The 25,369-nt window shown below is 34.2% G+C and overlaps 1 protein-coding gene across 4 annotated transcripts in view; it reads right to left on the bottom strand.

Moving 5' to 3' along the window:
* Uvrag (UV radiation resistance associated) overlaps nt 1-25,369 on the bottom strand; it is a 313,881-nt gene that overhangs the window by 108,363 nt on the left and 180,149 nt on the right. For all 4 annotated transcript variants that reach the window (XM_078046691.1, XM_078046692.1, XM_040284963.2 and 1 more), the window contains one exon: nt 19,236-19,401. In XM_078046691.1, coding sequence (XP_077902817.1) covers nt 19,236-19,401 — 166 coding nt within the window. The remainder of the gene's footprint in view (nt 1-19,235; nt 19,402-25,369) is intronic.

Here is a 25,369-nt window from a genome sequence, read left to right as displayed (position 1 = left end):
GGGCTTGAAGAAGACATGTGTTGGCCAGCTAGGTCCTAGCTCAATGATTAAATCAGTAAACCATTCTGAATGTATTATCCATTAGACAACTTAAGTAGCACAATAATGATGACTAATGAATTTCATTCCAAAAATCACTTTAAAACCTATTTTTCAGTCTTCAGTGAAAGAAGTGGGAGGGACGTTGTAGCTGGAGTTACATTCCTTCATGTTTTGTGGCCTAAGTTTCACAGTGAAATGCAGCAAAAATTTCAGAATTTCCCTTTATGGTGTGCAGGTGCACAAGTAATGGTTTAAGGAAGGTGTCAGTCCAGACCTGTGCTTCTAACAGGCCCAAGGAAAGAATCCCACCCCCCACCCCCTTTCTAGAAAAACAGGCTAAATAAGAGCTCTGAACTCCAATATCTCATGTGCCAATAGCCAGATGAGGCAGGTAATCAGAGAGGGCAGAGGCTGAGAATTCCTAGGCCTCTATTATATTAACTATAATTTGCCCAATGAGTCATTCAATTCCTATTTCCCATCTCCCATGAAGGAGAGATTCCATCTAATACCCTGGAAAGGTTTATATCAAAATTGAAAATCCAGAAGAAAAGGAAACCATGTTAATCTGCTCTTTCAGTGATCCAGGCTAGAATAACTAAGGTTGATTCAATCAACAAGCATAATCAATAAGTGTACTTTTACTTATTTATACATCTGTTGTTCCAAAACGGATTTGAAGGGATTTATAAAAATGCACAAACCAGCTACAACATATAATAATTCACATAATCTAAGGCATTCTAAAATGTATCATTACCTATGTAACACTTAGTAAAGATAAATGCTATAATAGTATGATATGCCATTATGGTAACATAACCCTCATTTGTAGTGATATTAAAATAGCGAAAATGTATATATTTTCATCAACAAAATATATGTGTTTCAGTAACATAATGTTTTCAGGAGGAAGGCAGAGGTTAAACATAAAGTTCATTTACAAAAATGTAACTCCTATAAGTTTTCCTATCTACCAAAGTAAAAATGTGTAACATAACTTAAATCAAGCTAGCCTTCTCAGATTGCTTGAGAAAAATCAATCAATAAACAAATCACTGCTGCCAATTGCACTGAGGCATATTCCTTGGAGGTGCCCATATATTAAACTGTTCCTTTCCAAACTAAAGTTATGTGGCTGATCTGAAGAAAGAATATTATCATTTCAAGGGATATTCTTCCTTTAAGCTCCCAAAGCAATTTTCCTATATAACTCATATTTTAAGTCAGATGACCATGGTGAAATTTTATAAAAATCTGGAGAGACACTTAATTCTAATAATATTGAGCCTAGAGAAGAGAAGATAAGGGGTAAGGGAAGACCATTTTCCTCAAAACTATAAGGTGCTCTTTCACAAGTACATATCTAGTCATGGTAGTCTCTCTTGCTTAAAAGCATCTGGGGGTCCCTTCATTTCTTATAAGTAATGTTTTTCATCACTAAACAAACCAAATGATGTCAGTGAAAATGGTCTAAGGACCTGTCCCTCTAGAGAAATGGAAAAAAAAATCAAGCAAAAATTGTCAAAATTAAATATGTCAAAATTCTGGAAAACAGTCAAAGATTTACATCAGCCAACTAAACATTAAATTGAGAAGAAAAACAAAACAAAACAAACTCAAAATCTGGAGGAAAGCTCTGCAGTATTTTCATTTGCCCTGATCCTGATCTCTCCTTCTCAGCTAAGTAGCAGTATTGAACACAGTAGCCTATACTCCAGTGTGGGACCATTGGTTCCTGAAAGAACAGAACTGACCTTATTTTTATTTATTATTATTATTTTTTGTGGTCAAATCTACTGTATATTTTTCTTTTATAATACTTTTCCACTGAATTTTAAAATTTTTAAAAATTTGTTATATAAGACAGCAGAATGCATTTGAACTTATATTACATATATACAGCACAACTTTTCATATCTCTGGTAGTATACAAAGTATATTCACACCATTTGTGTCTTCATACATGTACTTAGAGTAATGATGTCCATCTCATTCTACTTCCTTTCTTACCCCCATGCCCCCTCCCTTCCTCTCTCTCCCCTTTGCCCTATCTAGACTTCATCTATTCCTCCCATGTTCCCTCTCATCCCCATCATGAATTAGCCTCCTTATATCAGAGAAATCGTTTGGCATTTGTTTTTTGGGATTGGCTAACTTCACTTAGCATTATATTCTCTAACTCCATCCATTTACCTGCAAATGCCATGATTTTATTCTCTTTTAATGCTGAATAATATTCCATTGTGTGTTTATCCCAGATTTTCTTTATCCTGAAGGGCATCTAGGTGGATTTTACAGTTTAACTATTGTGAATTGTGCTGCTATAAACATTCATATGGCTGTGTCCCTATAGTATGCTATTTTTAAATCCTCTGGGTATAGACCAAGGAGTGGGATAGCTGGGTCAAATGGTGTTTCTCTATACTGCTTTCCATATTGGCTGCATCAATTTGCAGTCCCACCAGCAGTGTATGAGTGTGCCCTTTTGTCCACATCCTCACCAACACTTAGTGTTTGTATTCTTAATAGATGCCATTCTGACTGGAGTGAGATGAAACCTTAGAGTAGTTTTGACTTGAACATTTTTTTTAACATAATACCTTTATTTTATTCATTTATTTTTATGTGGTGCTGAGGATGGAACCCATGGCCTTGCACGTGCTAGGTGAGCACTTTACTGCTAAGCCACAACTCCAGTCCCTGAACATTTTTTTTATATATTTGTTGATTTTTATATCATCTTCTGAGAAGTGTCTGTTCAGGTCCTTGGCCCACTTATTGAGTGGAATATTTGGGTTTTTTTGGTGTGAAGATTTCTGAGTTCTTTATATATACTCCAACTGATGTGCGTGTGGTAAAAATTTGCTCCCATTCTGTAGGCTCTCTATTCACTTCACTGATTCTTTCTTTTGCTGAAAAGAAGCTTTTTAGTTTCAATCCATCCAATTTATTGATTCTTGATTTTAATTCTTGCACTGCAGGAATCTTATTAAGGAAGTCGGGACCTAATCTGACATGATGGAGATTTGGGCCTACTTTTTCTTCTATTAGATGCAGAATCTCTGGTTTAATTCCTAGGTCCTTGATCTACTTTGAGTTGAGTTTTGTGCATGATGAGAGATAGGGGTTTAATTTCATTGTGTTGCATATGGATTTCCAGTTTTCCAAGCACCATTTGTTGAAGAGGTTATATTTTCTCCAAAGTATGTTTTTGGTGACTTTGTCTAATGTAAGATAACTATACTTATGTGAGTTTGTCTCTGTGTCCTCTATTCTATACCATTAGTCTGCAAGTCTATTTTAGTGCCAATACCATGCTGTTTTTGTTACTAGTGCTTTATAGTATAAGAGCACTGTAAGTGCTGTAGCACAGTTTAAGGTCTGGTATAGTGATGCCACCTCCTTTCCTCTTCCTATTAGGGACTGTTTTAGCTATTCTGGGTCTCTTATTTTTTCAGATGAATTTCATGATGCTTTTTCTATTTCTGGGATTTTGATTGAGATTTGATTTAAATCTGTATAGTGCTTTTGGTAGTATCGTTATTTTGACAATATTCTCTAACTCCATCTATTTACCTGCAAATGCCATGATTTGTGAATTGTGCTGCTATAAAAATTGTGCTAAAGAAAGAAATTAAAGAAGACCTTAGGAGATGGAAAGATCTCCCTTGTTTTTGGATAGATCTCCCTTGTTCTGTATCTAATGAACAGCAGAATACACATTCTTCTTAAAACTGTGTGGGACATTCTACAGGATAGGTCACAAAACAAGTCTAAATTTCAAAAATACCAAAATGATAAAACTAACTTCTCTGTCACAATGGAATTAAATGAGAAATTAATACTCGGAACAGAACCAGATAATTCACAAATATGTAAAAATTAAACAGCCATTGAGTCAATGAAGAAATCACAAGGGAAATCAGAAAATACTTATAAGAATGAAAACAAAAATACAACTTTCAAAAACATATGGGATATGGAAATTTATAGGTGTAAACATTGAAATTAAAACAGAATGATGTTGGAGCCGGGCAAGGTCGCATGTGACAATACTATCAGTTATTTGGGAAACCCTGAAATGGGAGGATCACTTGAACCCATAGGTTCAAGACCAGCCTGGGCAACATAATAGACTCCCTTTAAAAAGAGGAAGGAAAGAATATCTGAATGCCCTAATTTTGCTTGTTTTTTTTTTTTTTTTTTTTAAATAGGTACTGGGGATTGAACTACTGAGCAACATCCTCAGCCCTTTTTATATTTTTATTTTGAGTCAGGGTCTAGGTAAATTGCTTAGGGCCTTATTAAGTGGCTGAGGCTGGTTTTGAACTTGTGATCTCCTTGCCTCAGCCTCCCAAGCCACTGGGATTACAGGTATGTACACCAACCATGCTACCTAACTTTGTATTTTAAGAAACTATAAAAAGATTAGAAATCAAAACAAAAAGCTAGCATTAAGAAATAAAATAATAAAGATGAATAGAGATAAACAAAACAATGAATCAAGGAAAACAAAAATCAGTTCTTTAAAAAAGATCAACTGATTGTGAACTGAGCTGCTAAAAACATTGAAGTGGCTGCATCACTGTGGTATGCTGATTTTAAGTCCTTTGGGTATAGACTGGGGAGTGGGATAATTGAATTAAATGGTGGTTCCATTCCACGTTTTTTAAGGAATCTCTACACTGCTTTCCAAAGTGGTTGTACCATGTTGCAGTCCCACCAGCAATGAAACAGTGTACCTTTCCCCTCACATCCTTGCCAGCACTTATTGCTGCTTGAACTCTTGATAATTGCCATTCTGACTAGAGAGAGATGAAATCTTAAAGAGTAGCTTTGATTTGTATTTCTCTAATTGCCAAGAGATGTTGAACATTTTGTCATATATTTGTTGATTGATTGTATGTCTTCTGTGAAGTGTCTGCTCATTTCCTTAGTCCATTTATTGATTGGTATTTATTTATTTTAGTGTTAGGTTTTTGAGTTCTTTGTATATCTTAGTGATTATCTGATGAGTGTGTGGTAAAGATTTTCTCCCATTCTGTTGGCTCTCTCTTCACGTTATGATTGTTTCCTTTGCTACAAAGACGCTTTTTAGTTGGAATCCACGAATTTATTGATTCTTGATTTTATTGCTGTGCTTTAAGAGTCTTGTTAAAGAAGTCAGGTCCTAAACTGACATGAAAATTTGGGCCTGCTTTTTCTTCTATTAGGTGCAGGATCTTTGATCTAAGTCCTTGATCCAAGAACTAAATTCTGGAACCAACCTAGATGCCCTTCAATAGATGAATGGATAAAGAAACTGTGATATATATACACAATGGAATATTACTCAGCCTTAAAGAAGAATGAAATTATGGCATTTATAGGTAAATGGATGGATCTGGAGAATATCACGCTAAGTGAAGTGAGCCATGTCCCAAAAAACCAAAGGCAAAAGTTTTATAATAAAGGGGGGGGGGAATGGAGGTACTTTGAATTGGGTGGAGGAGAGGCTTTTGGGGAAGGGAGTTCGTGGAGTGGGGGGAGATTATTACCCTATATACAGGTATGATTGCACAAATGGTGTGACTCTATATCATGTACAACCAGAGAAATGAAAAATTGTCTTCCATTTGTGTAAAAAATAAAATTAAGAAGAAAAAGATCAACTAAATAGAAAAACAAAAATGCAAATAACTAAAAATCAGAAACAAAAGGACATTATTATAGATTGTATAGAAATAAAAATGACAGTTATGAAAATATGAGAACAACTGTATGCCGACAAATTAAATAATCTAGATAAAATGGACATATTCCTAGAAACACACAAATTGTCTAAATTGACTAAGGAACACATAAAAACATCTGAAGACAAGTAGTAACAAGGAAAAAAAGACAAATAAGTGATTTAAGAACTTCCAAAAAAGTTCAGGACTAGATAGCTCCACTGGCGAATTCACACAAATATTTAAGGAAGAATTAGAGACTCTTCAAAAAATACAAGAAAATACTTCCTTCCATATTTTATGAGGCCATGCCAGTATTACCTTGATTCTAAAGTCAGAAAAACACATCAAAGATAAATAATACTATAGTATCTCATAAATATAGAAGCAAAAAAAGTCAACAAACACTAACAAACTGAAACTAAAAGTATATAGACCATGAGGATTAAAGAAAGGATTACAGACCATGACCTCATGGGATTTTCTCAGGAATGGACGGGTGGTTCCACATACAAAAAACAATCAATATAATATACCACATTAAAATAAGAAAGAACTAAAACCACAAGATCATCCTAGTTTTTACACAAAAGAACATTTGACAAAATATAAAATATCATCCTTTCATGATAAAAGCATTCATAAAACTAGGAATAGAAAGGAATTTCATGAATATGATTAGGAGTATTTATGAAAAAGTCAAAGCTAATATCATATTCAATTATAAAAGACTAAATGCTTTCCCTCTAAAATGAGGAACAAGACAAGGATGATGGCTTTCACCACTGCCATTCAATGCTGTACTGTTTAAGTTCTATCCAGAACAATTAGGCAAGAAAAATAAAAAGCATCCAAATTGGAAAGGAAGAAATAAAACTATCTCTATTCACAGACAATAGAAACATGATCCAATATACAGAAAATCCAAATAATCTGTGAAAGAAATTAGGAAAATCATTCCACTTATAATAATATTCACAGGATAAAATATATGGCAATAAATTTAACCAAGGTAATACAAAACTTGCACATTAAAAATTACAAAACACTGTTAAAAGGAATCAAAGAAGACCTTTTATAAATGGAGAAAGAAAAAAAAGAATCACAGGAAGATTTCTCATTAATATGACAGCAATAAAGATCTGAAGAACTTCAGACCTCATCATCAAACAGATATGCAGTCTAAGCAAAGAAGAGATTTAAATACAGTGACTTGGGGCTCAAATGTGCACTCCTGGTTAGAGATGGTGATCGTTGTTCAAGGGCTGAAAGAGATTGATCAAAACAATGAGAACTAGATGACTACACCCTTTGACACAGAGACATTCCCCTTGGCTGAAATATATAATAAAGTGAAAGCAGCCTACTAAAGAGTCCTCCAGATAACAGTGAGGAATAGATCCATTTCAACAGACTGGAAAATCTCAATACAGAAATACAGGAAGCATGAGAAAGCAAGGAAAGAAAATGTCTCCAAATGTCGACAGCCCCCCAACAATGAAGTAGATAAAACGCCAAAGTATTTAAAAAATTGATGGAATGATCAAGGAACTAAAGAACATCTAAGGAATGAACTTTAGAAAATATAGGAGGTGAAAGACAGATCAATAAAGACACAGATATTCTGAAAAAGAACCAAATAGATATCCTGAAAAAAAATCAAACCAAACTAATAATTCAATGGAAAGTATCACTCATAGATTAGATCATGCAGAAGACAGATTTTCAGGCCTGAAGACAGGGCATATAATCTTGGAAACTCAGTCTTAAAGTAGAGACAATAAGAGACCAAGGGCAGAATACTCAGGAAATCTGAGAGAAAATTAAGAGATCAAAATTAAGGAGTGCTGTCATTGAGGAAGACAATGAGATACAAACTAAAGGCATGCATAACCTTTTCAGTGAAATATCAGAAAATTTTCCAGCTTTGAGAATGAAATGGAAATCCAAATACAGGATGCATTCAGAGCCCCAAATAGACAAGATCAAAAAAGATCCTCTCCAAGATACATTGTAATTAAAATGTCTAATATACAGAACAAGGATAGAATTTTTAAAATCTACAAGAGAAAAATGGCAGGTCACATTTAGAGGTAAACCTAGACAAATCACTAAGCCCAGAGGTCTTGGAATAATGTATACCAAGCTCTGAAAGATAACAATTGCCAAACAAGATTGCTTTTTGCAGCAGAGCTATTCTTCAAAACTGAAAGTGAAATAAAATCTTTCCAACCTCAGTATAAACGAAAAGAATTCATGACCACTAAGCCAACATTACATAAAATACTTTTTTTTTTAAAGAGAGAGAGAGAGAGCGGCAGAGAGAGAGGGAGAGAATTTTTAAAATATTTATTTATTTTTTTTAGTTATTGGCGGACACAACATCTTTGTTTGTACGTGGTGCTGAGGATTGAACCCGGGCCGCACACATGCCAGGCGAGTGCGCTATCACTTGAACTACACCCCCAGCCCCATAAAATACTTTTTTAAAAAGAATATATTTTTTAGTTGTTGATGGATCTTTATTTTTTATTTATTTGTATGTGGTGCTGAGAATCGAATCCAGTGTGTCACACATGTTAAGCAACAGCGCTACCACTGCGCCATAACCCCAGCCCCTACAGAAAAAACTTTACAGAAATATTTCATGCAGATGAAATACAAAGCAAACTTCATAGTCAGCAAATGAATGAATCTCACTAGAAGAGTAGCTAAGAAGAGTCAAATTTGAATAAAGCATCACAAATAAACCACAATGGCAGATATTAATAATCATCTCTCTAGAATGTTCTCAACTCTCCAATCAAAAGACAGACTGACAGAGTGGATTAAAAAAACAGGATAAACCACATGTTGCTTACAAAGGGCTTAACTCATAGGCAAAGACATTCATAAGCTGAAGGTGAAAGGATGGAAAATGGAGATTGAAAACAAGCAAAAGTAGCTACTACTATATCTGACAGAGCAGAATTCAAACCCAAATTAATAAGAAGACACTAGGAGGGCTAGAGTGCTTGGTTAGCATGTGTAAGGCACTGGGTTTGATCCTCAGTACCACATAAGAATAAGTAAAATAAAGGTATTGTGTCCATCTACAACTAAAAAAAAAAAAAAAGACAGAACTACAAAAGTCACTTCATATTGATAAAGGGGTCTATCCAATAAGAGATATAATAATTAAAAATATTTATGCCCCAAATGTTGGTGCGCCTACTTGCATAAAACGACACTACTCAACACAATATCAGAAAGATTCCACTATAATATTACTAGGTGAATTCAATATCTAGTAGGTCATCTAAATATAAACTAAGTGAGGACTCTTCAGACATAAAAAATAGTATTAATTAAATGGACCTAACAGACATCTATAGAGTATTTCATCCATCAATAACTGAATTCACTTTTTCCTCAGCTGTATCTGAAACTATCTTCCAAACAGGCCATATTTAAGGACACAAAGCAAATCTTAGCAAATACAAAAAAAAAAAAAAAATTGAGATAATTCCTTGCATCTTATCAGATCATAATGGAATGAAATTAGATATCAGTAACAAGAATCCATTTTAACACATGGCAATTAAATAATACATTTTTGAAGAGAAATGAGTCATAAAAGAAATCAGGTGAGAAATAAAAATATTCTTAGAAACAAATGAGAACAGAGATATGACTTATCAAAATATCTGGTACACTGTGAAGACAGTTTTAAGAGGAAAGTTTACAGTACTACATTAAAAAAAAAAAGGTTCCCAATAAGCAATCTAATGTTATATCTCGAGGCCCTAGAAAAGCAAGAACAAATTAATTCCAAAACCAATAGAAGACAGGAAACAATTACAATTGTAGCTGAAACAACAAAAAAACACCAAAAAACATAAAAAAAGAAACAAAAACAGTGAGAGAAACCCGGAATCAACAAAATTAGAGATGAAAAAGGAGATATCACTGCAGACATTGCTGAAATCCAGAGGATTTTGAAGATTTATATACCAATAAATTAGAAAACCTGGAGAATACTAACAAATTTATAGACCTACTCAAACTGAACCAAGAGGACACAGAAAACCTAAACAGACCAATATCAGGCAACAAAATTGAAGTAGTAATGAAAAGTCTCCCAACAAAGAAAAGCCCATGACCAGATGGAGTCTCAGCTGAGAAAATGCCAATTCTCCTCACATTATGCCATAAGACAGGAGAGAGAAAACTCCCAAATTCATTTCATGGAGCCAGAAACAACCTGATTCCAAAATAAGATAAAGACCCATCAAGGAAAGCAAACTATGGACCAATATCCATGATAAACATTATTTTAATCAGCTTTTTTGCCTCTGTGATTAAAAGACCCAACCAGCACAATTAGTTTCAGAGGTCTCAGTCCATATCCAGCTGGTTCTCTTCCTTGAGGCTCAAGGAAGACTGAATATCTTGGCAGAAGAGTATGGCAGAGGGAAGCAGCTCACATGATGATCAGACAGCAGAGACAGAGAAAGATTGCTACTTGCCAAATACAAATAAATTCCCCAAAGCCAAGCCCCCAATACCTCACCTCCAATCCAGCCACACCCCACCCGCCTTCAATCACTACACAATCCCATAAGGTGATTAATTCACTGATTGAGTTAAGGCTCTCATAACCCAATCATTTCTTCTGTAAACCTTCTTGCATTATCTCACACACAAGCTTTTGGGTACACCTCACATACAAATGATAACAAACACAGACACAAAAATTCTTAATAAAATGTTAGCAATTCACATTTAAAAACATATTAAGAAGACTGTACACCATGATTAAGTTGGTTTCACCCCAGGGATGAAAGGATGATTTAACATATGAAATTCAATAAATATAATTTTCATTGCATAAAGACAATTAAGAACAAAAATCACATGATTATCTCAATAGACCGGGTGGGGGGTGAGAAACTAAGTATAGAAGGAACTCACCTCAATATCATAAAGGCTATATATGGCAATTCCAAAGCTAACATCATATTGAACAGGGAAAAACTGAAAGCATTTCCACTAAACTGAGGAACAAAACAAGGATGTCCTTTACCACTCCTATTCAATATAATTCTTGAAACACTAACCAAAGCAATCACGCAAGAGAAAAAAAAATTAAAGGAATAAAAATAGGAAAAGAAATAGTCAAATTATCTGTTTTCCGATGACATGATCCAATACTTAGAATTCCTAAGAAGCTCTACCAGAAGACTTCTAGAGCTCACTAACAAATTCTTCAAAGTGGCAGACTACAAAAATAAGATCAACACAAAAATCAACAGCTTTCCTATATTCCAATAATGAATCTGCTAAGAAAGAAGTCAGGCCTCCCCCGCAAAAAAATCCATTCACAACAGCCTCAAAGGTAGATAAATAAATAAACAAACAAATAAATAAATATTTAAAAACTCACCTTGAGAACAAGTCCAATCAAGGAGTAAAAATTATAGAACACTGAGGAAATTCAAAAAGACCTTAGAAGATGGAAAGACCTACCATGTTCTTGATAGACAGAATTAATATTGTCAAATGGACATATTACCAAAAGATTTCATGCAATCCCCATCAAAATATCAATAGCACTCTTCACAGAAAAAGAAGTCTTAAAACTCATATGGAAGAATAAAAGACTCAGAACAGCCAAAGCAATACTGAGCAAGAAAAGCAAGGCTGAAAGCATCACAATACCTGATCTCAAATTATACTACAGATTTATAGTAACAAAAACAACATGGAACTGGCATTAAAAACAGACATGAAGTTCACGGAAAAGAAGACAAAGAGACAAATCCACATAGATATAGTCATCAATCTTTGACAAGGTGCCAAAAACATATGTTGGAATACAGATAGCCTTTATAGCAAGGTGCTGGGAAAACTGGACAGCCATATGTAGAATATTGAAACTAGATCTTTATTCTTATTTGTACAAATTTTAACTCAAAATGGATCAAAGATATAGGAATTAGACCAGAAACACTACAAATGCTATAAAAAAAACATACAGTCAAGAGTTGGGGATATAGCTCAGTGGTAAAATGTTTGCCTGGCATGCACAAAGCCCAGGGTTCAATCCTTAGTATAAAAAATAAAAAAAAAAGAAAATAAAAAAAGAAAAAGAAAAAAAGGGAAGAAAACATAGAGCCAACACTCTAACATCCTTAATAAGATTCCTAAAATTCAAGAAATAAAATCAGAATCATTATTAAGTGAAATGGCAACAAATCAAAAAGCTTCTAAACAGCAAAGGAAACAAGAACATGATGAGACAGCCTATAGAATGGGAGAAAAACTTTGTCAGTTACTATTCTGACAAGGGATTATATCCAGAATATACAAAGAACTCAAAAAACGTACACGCATGCACACATGCACCAGTCCACAACAAAACAATCAATAAGCATGAAAAATCATCTAATGAGACACTTCTCAAAAGAAATACAAATGGCTGACAAATATATGAAAAAATGTTTGACATACTTAGCAATCAGGGAAATGCAAATTAAAACTACACTGAGATTTCCTCTCACTTCAGTTAGAATGGAAATCAGCAAGAATACAAGTTACTGGCAAAGAGGCGGAAAAAAGGTACACCTATATATTGTTGCTGGGATTGCAAATTAGTACAATCAATTGAAAGCACTACAGGGATTCCTCAAAAGGCTAGGAATGGAATCACCATATGACCCTACTATCCTAGTCCTTGGTATTTATCCAAAAGAACTAAAATCAGCATACTCTAGTGATAACACACATGACAATGTTTATAGCAGTGTAATTAACAACAGTCAAGCAATGGAACCAGTCTAGGTGCCCATCAATAGATGAATGGGTTAAAAAAATGTGAATATATACACAAGAGTTTCAGTCATAAATAAGAATAAATTATATCATTTTCTGATAAATGGACAGAAGTTGAAAACATCATTCATGCTAAGTGAAATAATCCAAACTCAGAAAGTCAAGAGCCCAATGTTTTCTCTCATTTGTAGAAGCTAGAGAGAAATAAGAAATTTAAAAAAAAAAAAGGAGGGGGAGAGGGATATAATGAAAATAAGGAGAACAGAGGAGTAAAGGGGGGATCGAAGGGAAAGGAGGAGAAGTATGTAAGGGGAGCAACTGCAGAATCAAAGTAACCAACTTATGCTATGTGAATAGATGGATACATCCCAATGAATTCTACTTTAATGCAGATCTATACTATAGCAATTTTAAAAAACAATAATAGAAGCAAAACTAGTAGAATAGAGGAAAGGGACAAGGGGGAAGAAAGAAAGAAGGAAAAGGAAAATACAGGGAATTGAGAATGAGCTAACTATGCTATATGCATTTATGATTATGTCAAAATAAACCCCACTATTATGTACAAACTTAATGCACTAATAAAAACAAAAATAGAAAAATAGTTAAAAAATAAGATGGCAATACTCCTCAAAGTAATCTGTGGATTCAATATAATGCTTATCAAAATTCCAAAGGCCATTTTTGCAGGAATGGAAAAGTTAATTCTTAAATACATATAGAATCCAAAGACCTCTGAATAGCCAAAACAATATTAAAAAGAAGAACAAAGTTTGAGTACTTATATTTCCCAATTTCAAAGCTTATTATGATATTGGCATAAGACTATGACATATGGACCAATGGAATAGAAATAAAAAACCACAAATAATCCATGACCAATTGATTTTCAACAAGGGTGCCAAGGCCATTCAAGGGGAAAACAATATAAAAATTACCTCAAAAATGGAACAAAGGCTTAAATATAAAAACTAAAACTATTTATTATAAGAAAACAAGGATAGATCTTTATGAAGTTGGGTTTGGCTGGAGATTTTAGATATTACACCAAAAGCACTAGGAACAACAACAAAGACAAATTGAACCTCATCAAAATTAAAAACTTTTCTGAATCAAAGAAAAGAATATAAAAGATCTATTTTAATTGCTTCCTCTTCAACCCATTAATGAAAGAGAGATTCATAATCCAGAGTTATGGGATTGGTTAAACACTTAACACTTGACTCTGGACAAAGGAGATTGGTCACAGAATATGAGTGACATGTACTCCCAGCCTGGGGAACAGAGCACCACATACCATACATGGGACTCTAATTGAGAAGAGTGAACAACAGAGTACAACGGTATGAGTATGTTAGAAACTTAAATTCTAAGACAACAGTGTTGGAAGGTGGGGCCTTCTGGGAGGTGATTTGGTCATAAGGGCTTAGACATTATAAAACAGCTTGACAGAGAGAGTTTGGTCCCCTTACATCTTTTCTGTCTCTCTTATATGAGGACAAGATATTCCTCCCCTCTTAAAGTTTCAGCAAGAGGGCATGGTCTTAGAAGCAGAGAAAGCAGCTCTCACATGAACCTGTTGCCACCTTGATCTTGGGGCTTCCCAACTTCTACAGCCAGGAGAAATAAATTCTGTTTATAAATTATACAGTGTATAGTATTTTGATAGAGCAGTGTGATCAGACTAAGACATAGGGTCTGTCTAAGACCAGCTTTTAAAATTTTAATTTGTTATATATATGACAGCAGAATGCATTACAATTCATATTATACATATAAAGCACAAGTTTTCATATCTCTGATCGTATACAAAGTATATTCACACCATTTGTGTCTTCATACATGTTCTTAGGGTAATGATGTCCGTCTCATTCCACCCTCATTTCTACCCCCTTGCCCTCTCCGTTCCCCTTACCCCTATGCCTTATCTAGAGTTCGTCTAATCTTCCCATGCACCCCCTCCCAACCCCACTATGAATCAGCCTCCTTATATCAGAGAAAACATTCAGCATTTGGTTTTTTGGGATTGGCTAACTTCACTTAGCATTATATTCTCCAGTTCCATCCATTTACCTGCAAATGCCATGATTTTATTCTTTTTCATTGCTAGACAGACAAGCTTTATAGTATCAAAAGTAGAGATTACCCCTGCTTCCAGCAGGAGGATGTGATTAGTGTATTTCAGTGATTTCCTAGCTAGCAGGGGAACTGAAATGCAAGGCCTTTCAGAAGTCCTCACAGTTTCACCAGACATCAAGGCAGTATGTAATACCTTCATTTTAGGCCTTAAACTGTAACAAAACACAAGAGAATGGGAGAAAATATTTGCAAATCATACATCTGATAAGGGCCTAATATTAAGAATACATAAAGATGCCTAACCACTCATCAGCAAAAAAGAGACAAACCAATTAAAAAATGGACAGAAGATTTGAACAGAGATTCCTCCAAAGAAGATATCTGAACATCCAGTAAGCATGTGAAAAGCTACAAACATCATTATTCAATAATATAAATAAAAACCAAACAAAGATACCGCATCACATCTGGAAATACAAAATGGTGCAACTGCTAGGAAAACAGTTTAATGATTCCTCAAAAAGTTAAATACAGAATTGCTATATGACTCAGCAATTTCATTAGTAGGCATATACTCAAAAGAATTGAAAATAGGTACTCAAACAACTGTATGTAAACATTCATAGCAACAGCTATAGTATTCACAATAGTCAAAAGGTGGAAATAACCCAATGTCCATCAAGAGATGAATGAATAAACAAATGTATACACACTGAATGGAAGATTATTTGACTATAAAAATGAATGAAGTACTGATTAGGCTACAATATGGATGCATCTTGAAAACATTATATACTAACTGAAAGAAGCCAGAAACAAAAAGGCCACATATTGTATGATTCCATGTATACAAAATATCTAGAATAGGAAAATACAGAGAGTCAGAAAGCAGAATGGTGGTTGCCAGGGGCTGATGGAAGGCTAGGGATTAGGGAGTAACTGCTTAATGGATACAGGGTTTTCCTTTGGAGCGATAAAATTGTTTTAGAATTAGACAGAGGTTGCACAATACTGTGAAAGTACTAAATGCCACTAAATTATATACTTTAAAATCTTTAATTTTACGTTATGTGAATCTTGTCTCCACTTTTAAAAAATGAAAGACAAGAAATTCAGGTCCTCAGTTTTATTTGTTTTTGAAACTGAAAAGAACACTGGGCTCAAAATCAATCAAACACTGAAAAAGGCACTGATTTAAACTATACATGTGCTTCTTAGCTGAGAGCCTTGGTAGACCAGATACGGATTTATTCCTTAATCTCTCAGAAGACTGGCTCCCACCCCCTTTTGTGGATACCAAAATCTGAGATTTTCAAGTCTCTTTATAAAATGGCATTGTATTTGCATATATAATATGCACAACCTTCTATATACTTTAAATAATCTCCAAATTATTTATAATACCTAATGCAATGTTACTGCTATATAAATAGTTGCTATATGGTATTATTTAGTACAGACATATTTCTCCGTGGCTTATTTCTAGCCTAATTTTGGTGGAATTCCTGGATGCAGAATCCACAGATACCAAGGGTGGACCGTAGTACTCATTTCCTCCATACGTGTCTACCATTCCTCTTTCCACCCCTCCACTTTCCTTCTAACTAGCACTTTCCTAAGTATGCTTAAATATTTCATTTCTTTATGCCATGAACAAAACATTCTTTCAATCTAAAATGTAATTCTTAACCCTAACTGCACAGTAGAATCACTTCAGGTTTTTAAAAAATACCTAAAATCCCTATATTGGATCACAATTTCTGGGGAAAGGCCAGGAATCTGGGGATCAGATCATGTTTAGAAGCTTCCCAGATGATTTTAATGTGCAGCCAGTAATGAGAATAAGGTCTTAGGTTATTCTATATCCCCTTTCCTTTTAGCCTAGTGTGGTATTTTCTAAATTCCAGTTATTCACACACCAGCATAAATCTAGAAATTTGGTGTTTTTCTAGAAATTTAGCCATTAATTTTAAATACCTGTCTATTTTCTCTAGTGTTGTTCTTTTTTTCATTCTCATACTGGTCATTTTGCCTTGTCTCTTCAGTTTCTAAATTAACCCTATTAAAGGACTTATCAATCTAGTTGATTTTAGGTCTAGAACTTTTGCCTTTACTATTTTCCCCATTGCATAATTATTCATTTAATTTCCAGTTTCATCTTTATTATTTGCTTCCTTTTACTTTTCAAGCGCTACTTTGACTGTTCTTGTGTGGCTTCAGATAGAGAATTAAATGATCTACACCTTACAACTTTGACATGCTGTATTCTCATTGTCATTCAGTTTAAAATTTCCTTTTATTTGAAATGTTTTGAGACCCAGAATAACCATTTTTGGCATATGTGCCATGTGTGCCAGGAAAATACATCCTAAAACCTTCTGTTGCAATATTCTTTATACATGCTTAGGTCTACTTTAGTAATTGTACTGTTCAAATTTTTAAAATATTAATTTTTGCCTGCTTCTTTCTAATAATAGTTAATGAAAGAAAATTTAAAGTCCTCTACCATTAGATTTCCTTGTAGTTGTGAATTTTTGACTATAATTGAAGTTATATTTTTAGACAGATAAATATACATATTTAGAATTGACTGTATTGTCATAAAATGCCCCACATTATTTAAATTCCTTAAATTTTACTTTGTCTAATATTTGTATAATTATATTAGCTCTCATTTGGATAATATTTCTTTCAATATTTCTGGTTTAATTAAAGTACTCTTGAAAGCAGGATGAGTTTACTTTTTTATTTAGTGTGACAACATTTTTAAGAATATCAATATCATTTACATTTAAGGTAATTACATGATAAATTTGGGTTTATAACTGCAAATTTACTATTTGTTTTCCATTTATATCACAGAAACAGAAATAATGTTTTTTTAATTTAATGTTCACTTTTTTTCTTTTCTTGCCTTCCATTAATAAATCAAGTATCAATTTATCTCCTTTACAAAATTTCACTTGCACAAAACAACTCTTTTAGTGATTATGAGATTATAACATGCATCCTTGATTTATGAGAGTATAACAAATTACTATCTTTGCCACTGTCTAAGGAAAGCTAGAATATTAGAGTACTTTAATTCCATTTTACTCCATCTTATCTTTTGTCTTAGAGTCATGCATTATAATGATTCTACATACATTTTGTGTGTGGGTGTCTTATATTCAATAAGACATTACTAATTTGTTTCATACTCAAAATTAATTTCAATATACTTGTATTTATACTTTTTGATGCTTTGTTCCTTCTTGCATGTCCATTTTTCTGGTTTTTCGTCAGTATGTTGTTTAGTCTACACTGTGTATAGAATTATAAGTTGGCAATGATTTTCTTTTAATACTTTAAAATGTCATTGTATCACCTTTGTACTTTAACTTATTTCTTCTGAGAATGTAGCTATTGGTCTTATTATAAACCTTTTGGTACTACCATGTCTTTTTCTCTTTAGTTGTTTTTAATATTTTCATTTTGTATTGTGTTTTCAGCTGTTTAATATTCCTATGTATGTTTTCTTGATCGTTATTATGTTTTATATTTAGTGTTTTCTGAAAACTGATTTTTGTAAACTGATTTCTTTGGTTAAATTTGAAATATTCTCAATAATTATCTCTTGAATTACTGTGTTTACCTGGTGCTCTTTCCACCCTCCCTATGACCACAAATACACATATATTAGACATTTCTATTGAATCCTACATGTCTTGCACTTTATATTCCATCTTTTTTGCTCTTTGTGCTTTGGTCAGAATACAGATGTTCCTTGACTTACAATGATGTTACCTTCCAACAAATACATCATAAATTAAAAATACCTCAAATTGAAAATGCATTTAATACACCTACCAAACATCATAGCTTAGTAATACAGAACACTGTAGAGTATCAGCTGTTACCCTCTTAATCTTGTGGCTGCCTGGCAGCCACAGCTCACTGCTGCTGCCCAGCTCACACAAGAGAGTATCACACTTATCACACTGCATATTTCTAGCATGGGAACACATTAGGAATTAAAAATTCTAAACACAGATTCTATTGCATGAATATTGCTTTTTACACCATTGTAAAGTCAAAAAATTATCAGTTGAATTATTGTAAATCAGGCACTCTTCATATTTTTTTACTGCCCTATCTTCCAGTTACTGATCTACTTTTCAGTTATGTTCAATGTGCTGCTAAGCCTTTTATCTTTTTCCTACTTGTCTCTCTGACAAATCTTTTAATCATTTCACTTATTGAGTGACAGGCAACAGGTATTGTGAATATTTACACAGCATAAGAGATTGACCCTCAACAAAAGTAAAGCAAATGAGTCAGTTTTGCTAACATCAGCAATTTTTTGAAGTATAGGACTTGAACCACTAGAATCTAAATGAATAACTGTATTATATTTAAAAGAAATGGAGTCTACACCCATACCACCCTGCATGTGTCCGATCTCATCTGATCTTGGAAGCTAAAAGAAAGGAGCACTTAACCAAATTTATATAAAAATTGCCAGATTTAGGTCACATTTTATATTTTTAATATACCCCATGTTTCATCTAGGCTTCATTTTAAAAACATGAAAAAAAAGACACTTACTCTCTCTCCTTTTCAGTCAGCTTGTCATTGATATTATCTTTGATTGTTGATCTAGACCCCTTATGAATTATAGGATATCTGAGGGGCACTTGTAGGAAAAAGGAAATCATGGAGACCAAATGTGCAGTGTAACCAAGGGCAACAGCAATGCTTCCATCATCTTTTGCTGTAAATTCGAAAGCAGAGGAAAAGAAAACAACCATTTACCTTATAAATGTAGCTATGAGATAATAATAAATGTAGCTATGAGATAATAATAAATTAATTTCAAAGGAGATTTATAAAAATAAATTACAAATAAGACTTAATCACTTATCTAATTATATAAATTTTATACAAATCTAAACACATTTTAGACTTGAAACTTTATCTACTATCTATATTTAAAAGTATTTCTCACTAATTAAATGATCATATTTACAGACATATACCTTAAGCAAGAGTTCTTAGTGTATCCAAATACCTATTATTTCCTTTCTGAGCATTTTTAAAAGGGGAATTAATGCTTGAAACTATTACATAATGTGAAAATTAGTTTCAGAGGTTTAACACTATATAATCATTTTATATATTATTCATTAACAACTTTCTAAGCAATATAGTTATAGTGTTGTGTTATTATGCAACATTGATTCTGAAGTGCAGTAAAACGGCATGGTATATTCCTTATAGGATATGTTTATTTATGTGAGAAAGGGTTACATGAATAAATCTATGATATTTGAGAATGGACTAAAAGAAAAAAAATACTTTATTTATTTATTTTTGGTACCAGGGATTGAACCCATGGATGCTCTACCCTGAGCCACATCTCCAGTCATCTCCAGTTCTTTTTAAGACAGGGCCTTGCTAAGTTGTTTAGGGTCTCACTAAGTTGCTGAGGTTAAGCTTTGAACTTGTAATCCTCTTGCCTCAGCCTTCTGAGTCACTGGTATTACAGGCGTGTGTCTGGCATGATAAAAATATTTTAAACAGCAAAAGTGAAAAGTCAAAAACTTAGTGAGACCCCAAGCAACTTAGTGAGCTCCTGTCTTTAAATAAAATACAAAAAAGGGATGGAGATGTGGCTCAATGGTTAAGTGTCCCTGGGTTCGATCCCCAGTGGGGGAGAGAGGAACCCATACTGTTTATACGCTACCCTATGTATGCAATTTAGGGGGAAGTTATTGCTAAAACATGCTTGTGTCACACAGTTAAACATAAGCATGTAGCTTCTTAAAAAGCATAAATACATTATAAAACTCATTATCCAGATTTCTGCCCCTACCTATCAAGGGATAAATGATGAACTTAGAATAATGCAACAGAAAGTTTTGAACTTCCCCAGAAGGAAGGAAAAAGTAACTGCTTGGTATACAGCATTCCTAAAATAAGTTATAAAATACACACACACACACACACACACACACACACATCCTTGCACATACACTCCTACTAAAAGACTTTACATTAATCTGGACTGGCCCAGCTGTCTAGAGAAGATGGGCTAAAATGATTGAGATGACCATGGGTTGACCATTCCCTGAGTTCTAAGGGCACCTTCAACTTCAATTATTAATAATACTTTTCACATCCTTTTGTACTTATATTTAATTATCTAAGCTCTGTTTTTTTATGGTAAGGATGTTACTAAAGCTATCCACTGCTCAGTGAATTCTCTACTCTTGCTACCATAACAGACTGCTGGGTTCTCTTTGATCATCCAATAAAAAACAGGTTACTTTTACAACTATATATTTTTCTTCTGTCCAGAATCAAATGTAGTACCTTTTATTTGAAAATAATTCATTCACCAAGAATTACTAGACTAGATAGCTTTTTAATGCCATTTCATTCATTTTACAGATAAAACAAGGCTCAAAGAGATTAAGGAAACTGTCCAAAGTAACACAGCTAGTAAATCAGTTGGCCTGATGCTAAATCCTCCATCCTTACTACTACTATATCAGTTATACCATCCTGTCTTAGAACTTTAAAGTTAAAAAACTAATATGCCAAAATTTAACTTGGGAGCTTGGGATATGCCAAGCTTATGAAACTCATGTAATTACTTCATACTTTTCTAGTAAGGGCAAAGAATACACAAAAATCTGAGTACCCGATGATCTGTATAGTGCTTGACAGAAAAGGGGTTTCTCAACCCATGTTTGCCATTCTTTCAAAACAAACTCGTGAAAAAAAAAAAAAAAATTAACAATATTCATTTGACCACTAAGTCATGTCCTCACTAGCTAGAATTCTATTTTTAGAAACCATGTCCTTTTGCCTCAGTCCCTCCCAAGTACCTTGATTTATATTCAATACTGTGTTTCTATATGTCACACTACCTAAGAAACTAAAATTATGAATTCATCATCCAATAATATCAGAGCTAGGAGAAACCTTAGAAACCACTGAGTCTGACACTATTAACTTAGGAGAAAAATGAGGTCCAGGGGATATGGCTTGGTCAAAGTCATATAGGTAAAAATCACAGTGATGGAAGTGGGAGAATTGCATCCACACCTCAGACTATCTCTGCTCCTAAAATACCTAGGTCTGGTGGCACAGCTGGGACTGTGAGTTCTTTCCCAGGTTGCGGAAACCTGCTTCCTACTTTCTGTAAAGAACAGAGCTTACCAAACTAAAAATATTTCTATGAGTAAAAGGACTTTAAGAATCTTTAAGAATCTTCTTTAGAAGGAAGAGAGGAAGAAGAGGACTTAGAATAATGAAGGATAGTATTATGCAAAATTGGGACTTTTCTATGTGTGCTTTATACGAGGTTTTTCCTTTTCAGCATAACCTGACAGAAATGGATTTGAAAACCTCCAGAAAGCAACAAGAATCCTCTTCATCTGACTTCCACATAGGTCAAAAGAAAACTACGATTGTTTAAAAAAAAAAATCTATCCAGTGCTAAACCCTCAAGCATCTACACTTTTTTCTCCTACTATGAAAGGGACAATGCTAAAGAACCACATTTGCATATTTTGAGACTACACATCTTTCTTAAAAGAACAAAGAAGTGTTCTTTTAAAATTACCTCCCCCAATTAACAAAATAACTTTGCTTAAATTTTTAAAGATAAAATGGCATCTCTAAGAGAAGCCTACACATAGAAATCAAAACCCAAAAGGAAATAGCAAACAATGAAAATGAAATAATATTGGAAATCTGCTTTGATTCAAGTTATTCACACTCACCATTGTTGCCACAAGACTCCCCGCTCCACCTATTAAAAACCCTAGGTTGTTTCCCATTTCAGGCCACAGTGCTCCATCACAGCCTCACTGTTAAACACTGTGGTGTTGGATTTCCAATATTGAGGCTTTATATTAAAAAGCATTTTAAAAGGACTATGGGTGAAGCATTACAGGACTCAAGGGTATTGCAATACCCTCAAAAGGAAAACCACCTCCTGGTAGGGAAGTCACTTTCATCACCCCAAGACCACTGAGCCTCCTGTGGGAAAATGTGAGCTCATGTGGTTAATTATGGGTATTGCAGGCCATGCAACCTCAGATGTCACATTCTGTTGCCAATCACTTTAGCTAAAAAACCAAAAGGTTTAAGGTTTCCAGCATTCCAAGATCTGAAAGACTTTTTACCTGCCAAAGCCAAAACATGGCCCTCTTGGGTGTACTTTTCCAGTAAGCATTAATGACGTCCGTAACACCTAATGCAGAGCAGAGGTTTGTATTTCTTATATTGCTCTGAGGGTTAGAAAGGTCACAGATGATAGTTTTGTTGGTGAGAAGAAATTGGAGGGGGAATCAAGGTCCGGGGAAGAACAGGAATGAACTGTAAGACTCAGGTATGTGAAAAAGATACTAATTCAGACAATGTTTTAAGGGACTTAAAAACAAAACAAAAGCCCACAGTTTTCCCATAATAAATATTTCTGACTTGTGTTTTAAATATAGGAAGCCACTCAAGGCTGCAGCTGTTGTGTAATTTTTATGACAATAAATCCTACAAACACACAATGGCCATAACATAAATTAGTTCAAATGTTCCTTTGATTTATACGTTGGACAAACTATTAATATTCAAATGCATCCAAGTACAATAAGTGATCTAAAAGCTCTTACCATCCTGCCTTCCCAATCACTGAGGCAGCTGATTTGTTAAGGAATCAAGCACCCACTGATCCAGACAGGACAAAATATTTAAGACTCTAATCACTGCCACAGCATCTATGGAATCAGTCCATGTTCTCAATGAGACACTGTTTGACATATGGACTCTCCTTTCCAAGAAATCATGCCTGCATAAAGGGATACAGACACAGAAGGAAATCTGGGTCTCATTACCACAAAAGGCTCTCGTGTTATGGATTACTTAAAAACACACGCAAAAACATTGTTTTTTTTTTTTTTTAAGCTAAACGTCTTAGTCAATGGAACTCAGATGAATACCCTTCACAGTTTTCTTCCATTGTGTCCAGTTCTCTTTGTCATACTCTAACAAGAACTTACCCATTTGGAAAAGCTCAATGAATGCTGTGTTGGGCCCCTATGTTGGGAGTTTCCCAAATAGTATCAACCTATGCAGTATAAAGTCTATCCAGGGAAGTCTCATGAATAGCACAGGAGTGACTAGTTTGGAGTTCCTTCACTATAGTGTCTCCCAGTATGCAGCTGCTATAGAATACTAAAAAGTGGTCAGATGCTTAGAAGAGGTTACTATTCAAAGCAAAGAAGGAAATGACACCATGGCAGGAATAATATAGAGCTTAGAATAAGGAACACTAGTGTTAACCTTAGCTTTATCACTGTTAATATGAGTCCTTGTAAAAATCAAACTCTCTGGGCCCCAAGTTCTTGTCTTTAAAAAATATCTAGAGTAATTCCTTTCTTCACAGAGGCATTAATTCTCATAATTATGAGATTAAAGTAATAAATTTGAAGACATCATGCATGATGTCCCAAGTTACAACATTTCTGCTCACCCAACCTAAAATGTCCTCCCATGCTTCTTTCCCCAGGGGAACAGCTATTTCTTAATATAGCTCAGGCATCGTCTTCTCTATAAAGTTTTCTTCATCCTCTCCTGGTAGAATTGATTATTCCTATTTCTTTGAGTCCCAAGTACCTGGTATAACCCTCTAAGTGCCTAATATAGAGTATAGATTCAGTAAATATTTGACTGGTTTGATTACAAATATAATGCTCTCAATAAGACTATTATTCTCATTAACTTTGGATCAATGTCTTAATTTTATTTATTTATTCTCAGCACCTGCGTAGCAGATAAGAAACAGGCACTCAACACATTTACCACATTGAAGTGTCTTGCAGAGTGCTAAAATTAAAATTTTAAAGTCCAGTACTACTATACATGCTTCTTAAAATTTCTGATTCTTAGAAGTTATAGGGAATGAATAGGACCTTAGCATAAAATCAAACTTATTTTTATCTCCCATTTCATTTTTCAGCAACTGCATTAAAAGGTTACATTAATTTTTTAAAGGTTAGGGAGAATGTATATGGGCTTAATTAGGCATTCTAAATGTAGTATAAAAGCTATGAAAAACTAGGAAACAAGGCACTTGAAAGAAAAGGAAAATAGAACCAAGACCCCCACCACCACCAGTAGATTAAAGTTAACAGACCACCACTACTGCTCTTCCACTTCCCTTACTACTTTTACTACTTCTTCAAATAATTCTGTACTTAGCAGTCAGAATGACTGTTACAAGCATTGCTTAGCTCACGTCATTCTCCTTCTTGAAACCTGCAGGTGTTGCCCACTTCATTGAGAATAAAATGGAACTTCTTTAGTGTGACCTCCAGGTCCTGGATGACCCCTCCTTCCAGTGCTAACAGAACTCTTCGCCTTGTTCACTGTGTTCTGGCCACATAAATCCAGATGGTTTGATCTTTCCTTCATTCCTTTCCTTTCTCTCTCCTTTTCAATGAATTCCATTATATTTATTGCATACCTCCTATCTGAGAAGTTCTTTCTAATGTGATCTCATCCCATCATCACAATGGATTAAAAATATAAACATGACCTCATTTTACAGGTAAGGAAATTAAGCTGCGAGATTGCATGATTTACCTAAATGAAAATCTTTTCTCCCATACCTGTGGCCTGGGGTCTTTTTCAAACTTTTTCAGGTATGTCAAACTCATGCCTCCTCCATCATG

The sequence above is a fragment of the Ictidomys tridecemlineatus genome, chromosome 4 (assembly GCF_052094955.1).
Source record: "Ictidomys tridecemlineatus isolate mIctTri1 chromosome 4, mIctTri1.hap1, whole genome shotgun sequence".
Lineage (NCBI taxonomy): Eukaryota > Metazoa > Chordata > Mammalia > Rodentia > Sciuridae > Ictidomys > Ictidomys tridecemlineatus.
Note: the sequence above shows the minus strand (reverse complement) of the source record. Positions and strands in the feature narration are given on the sequence as shown.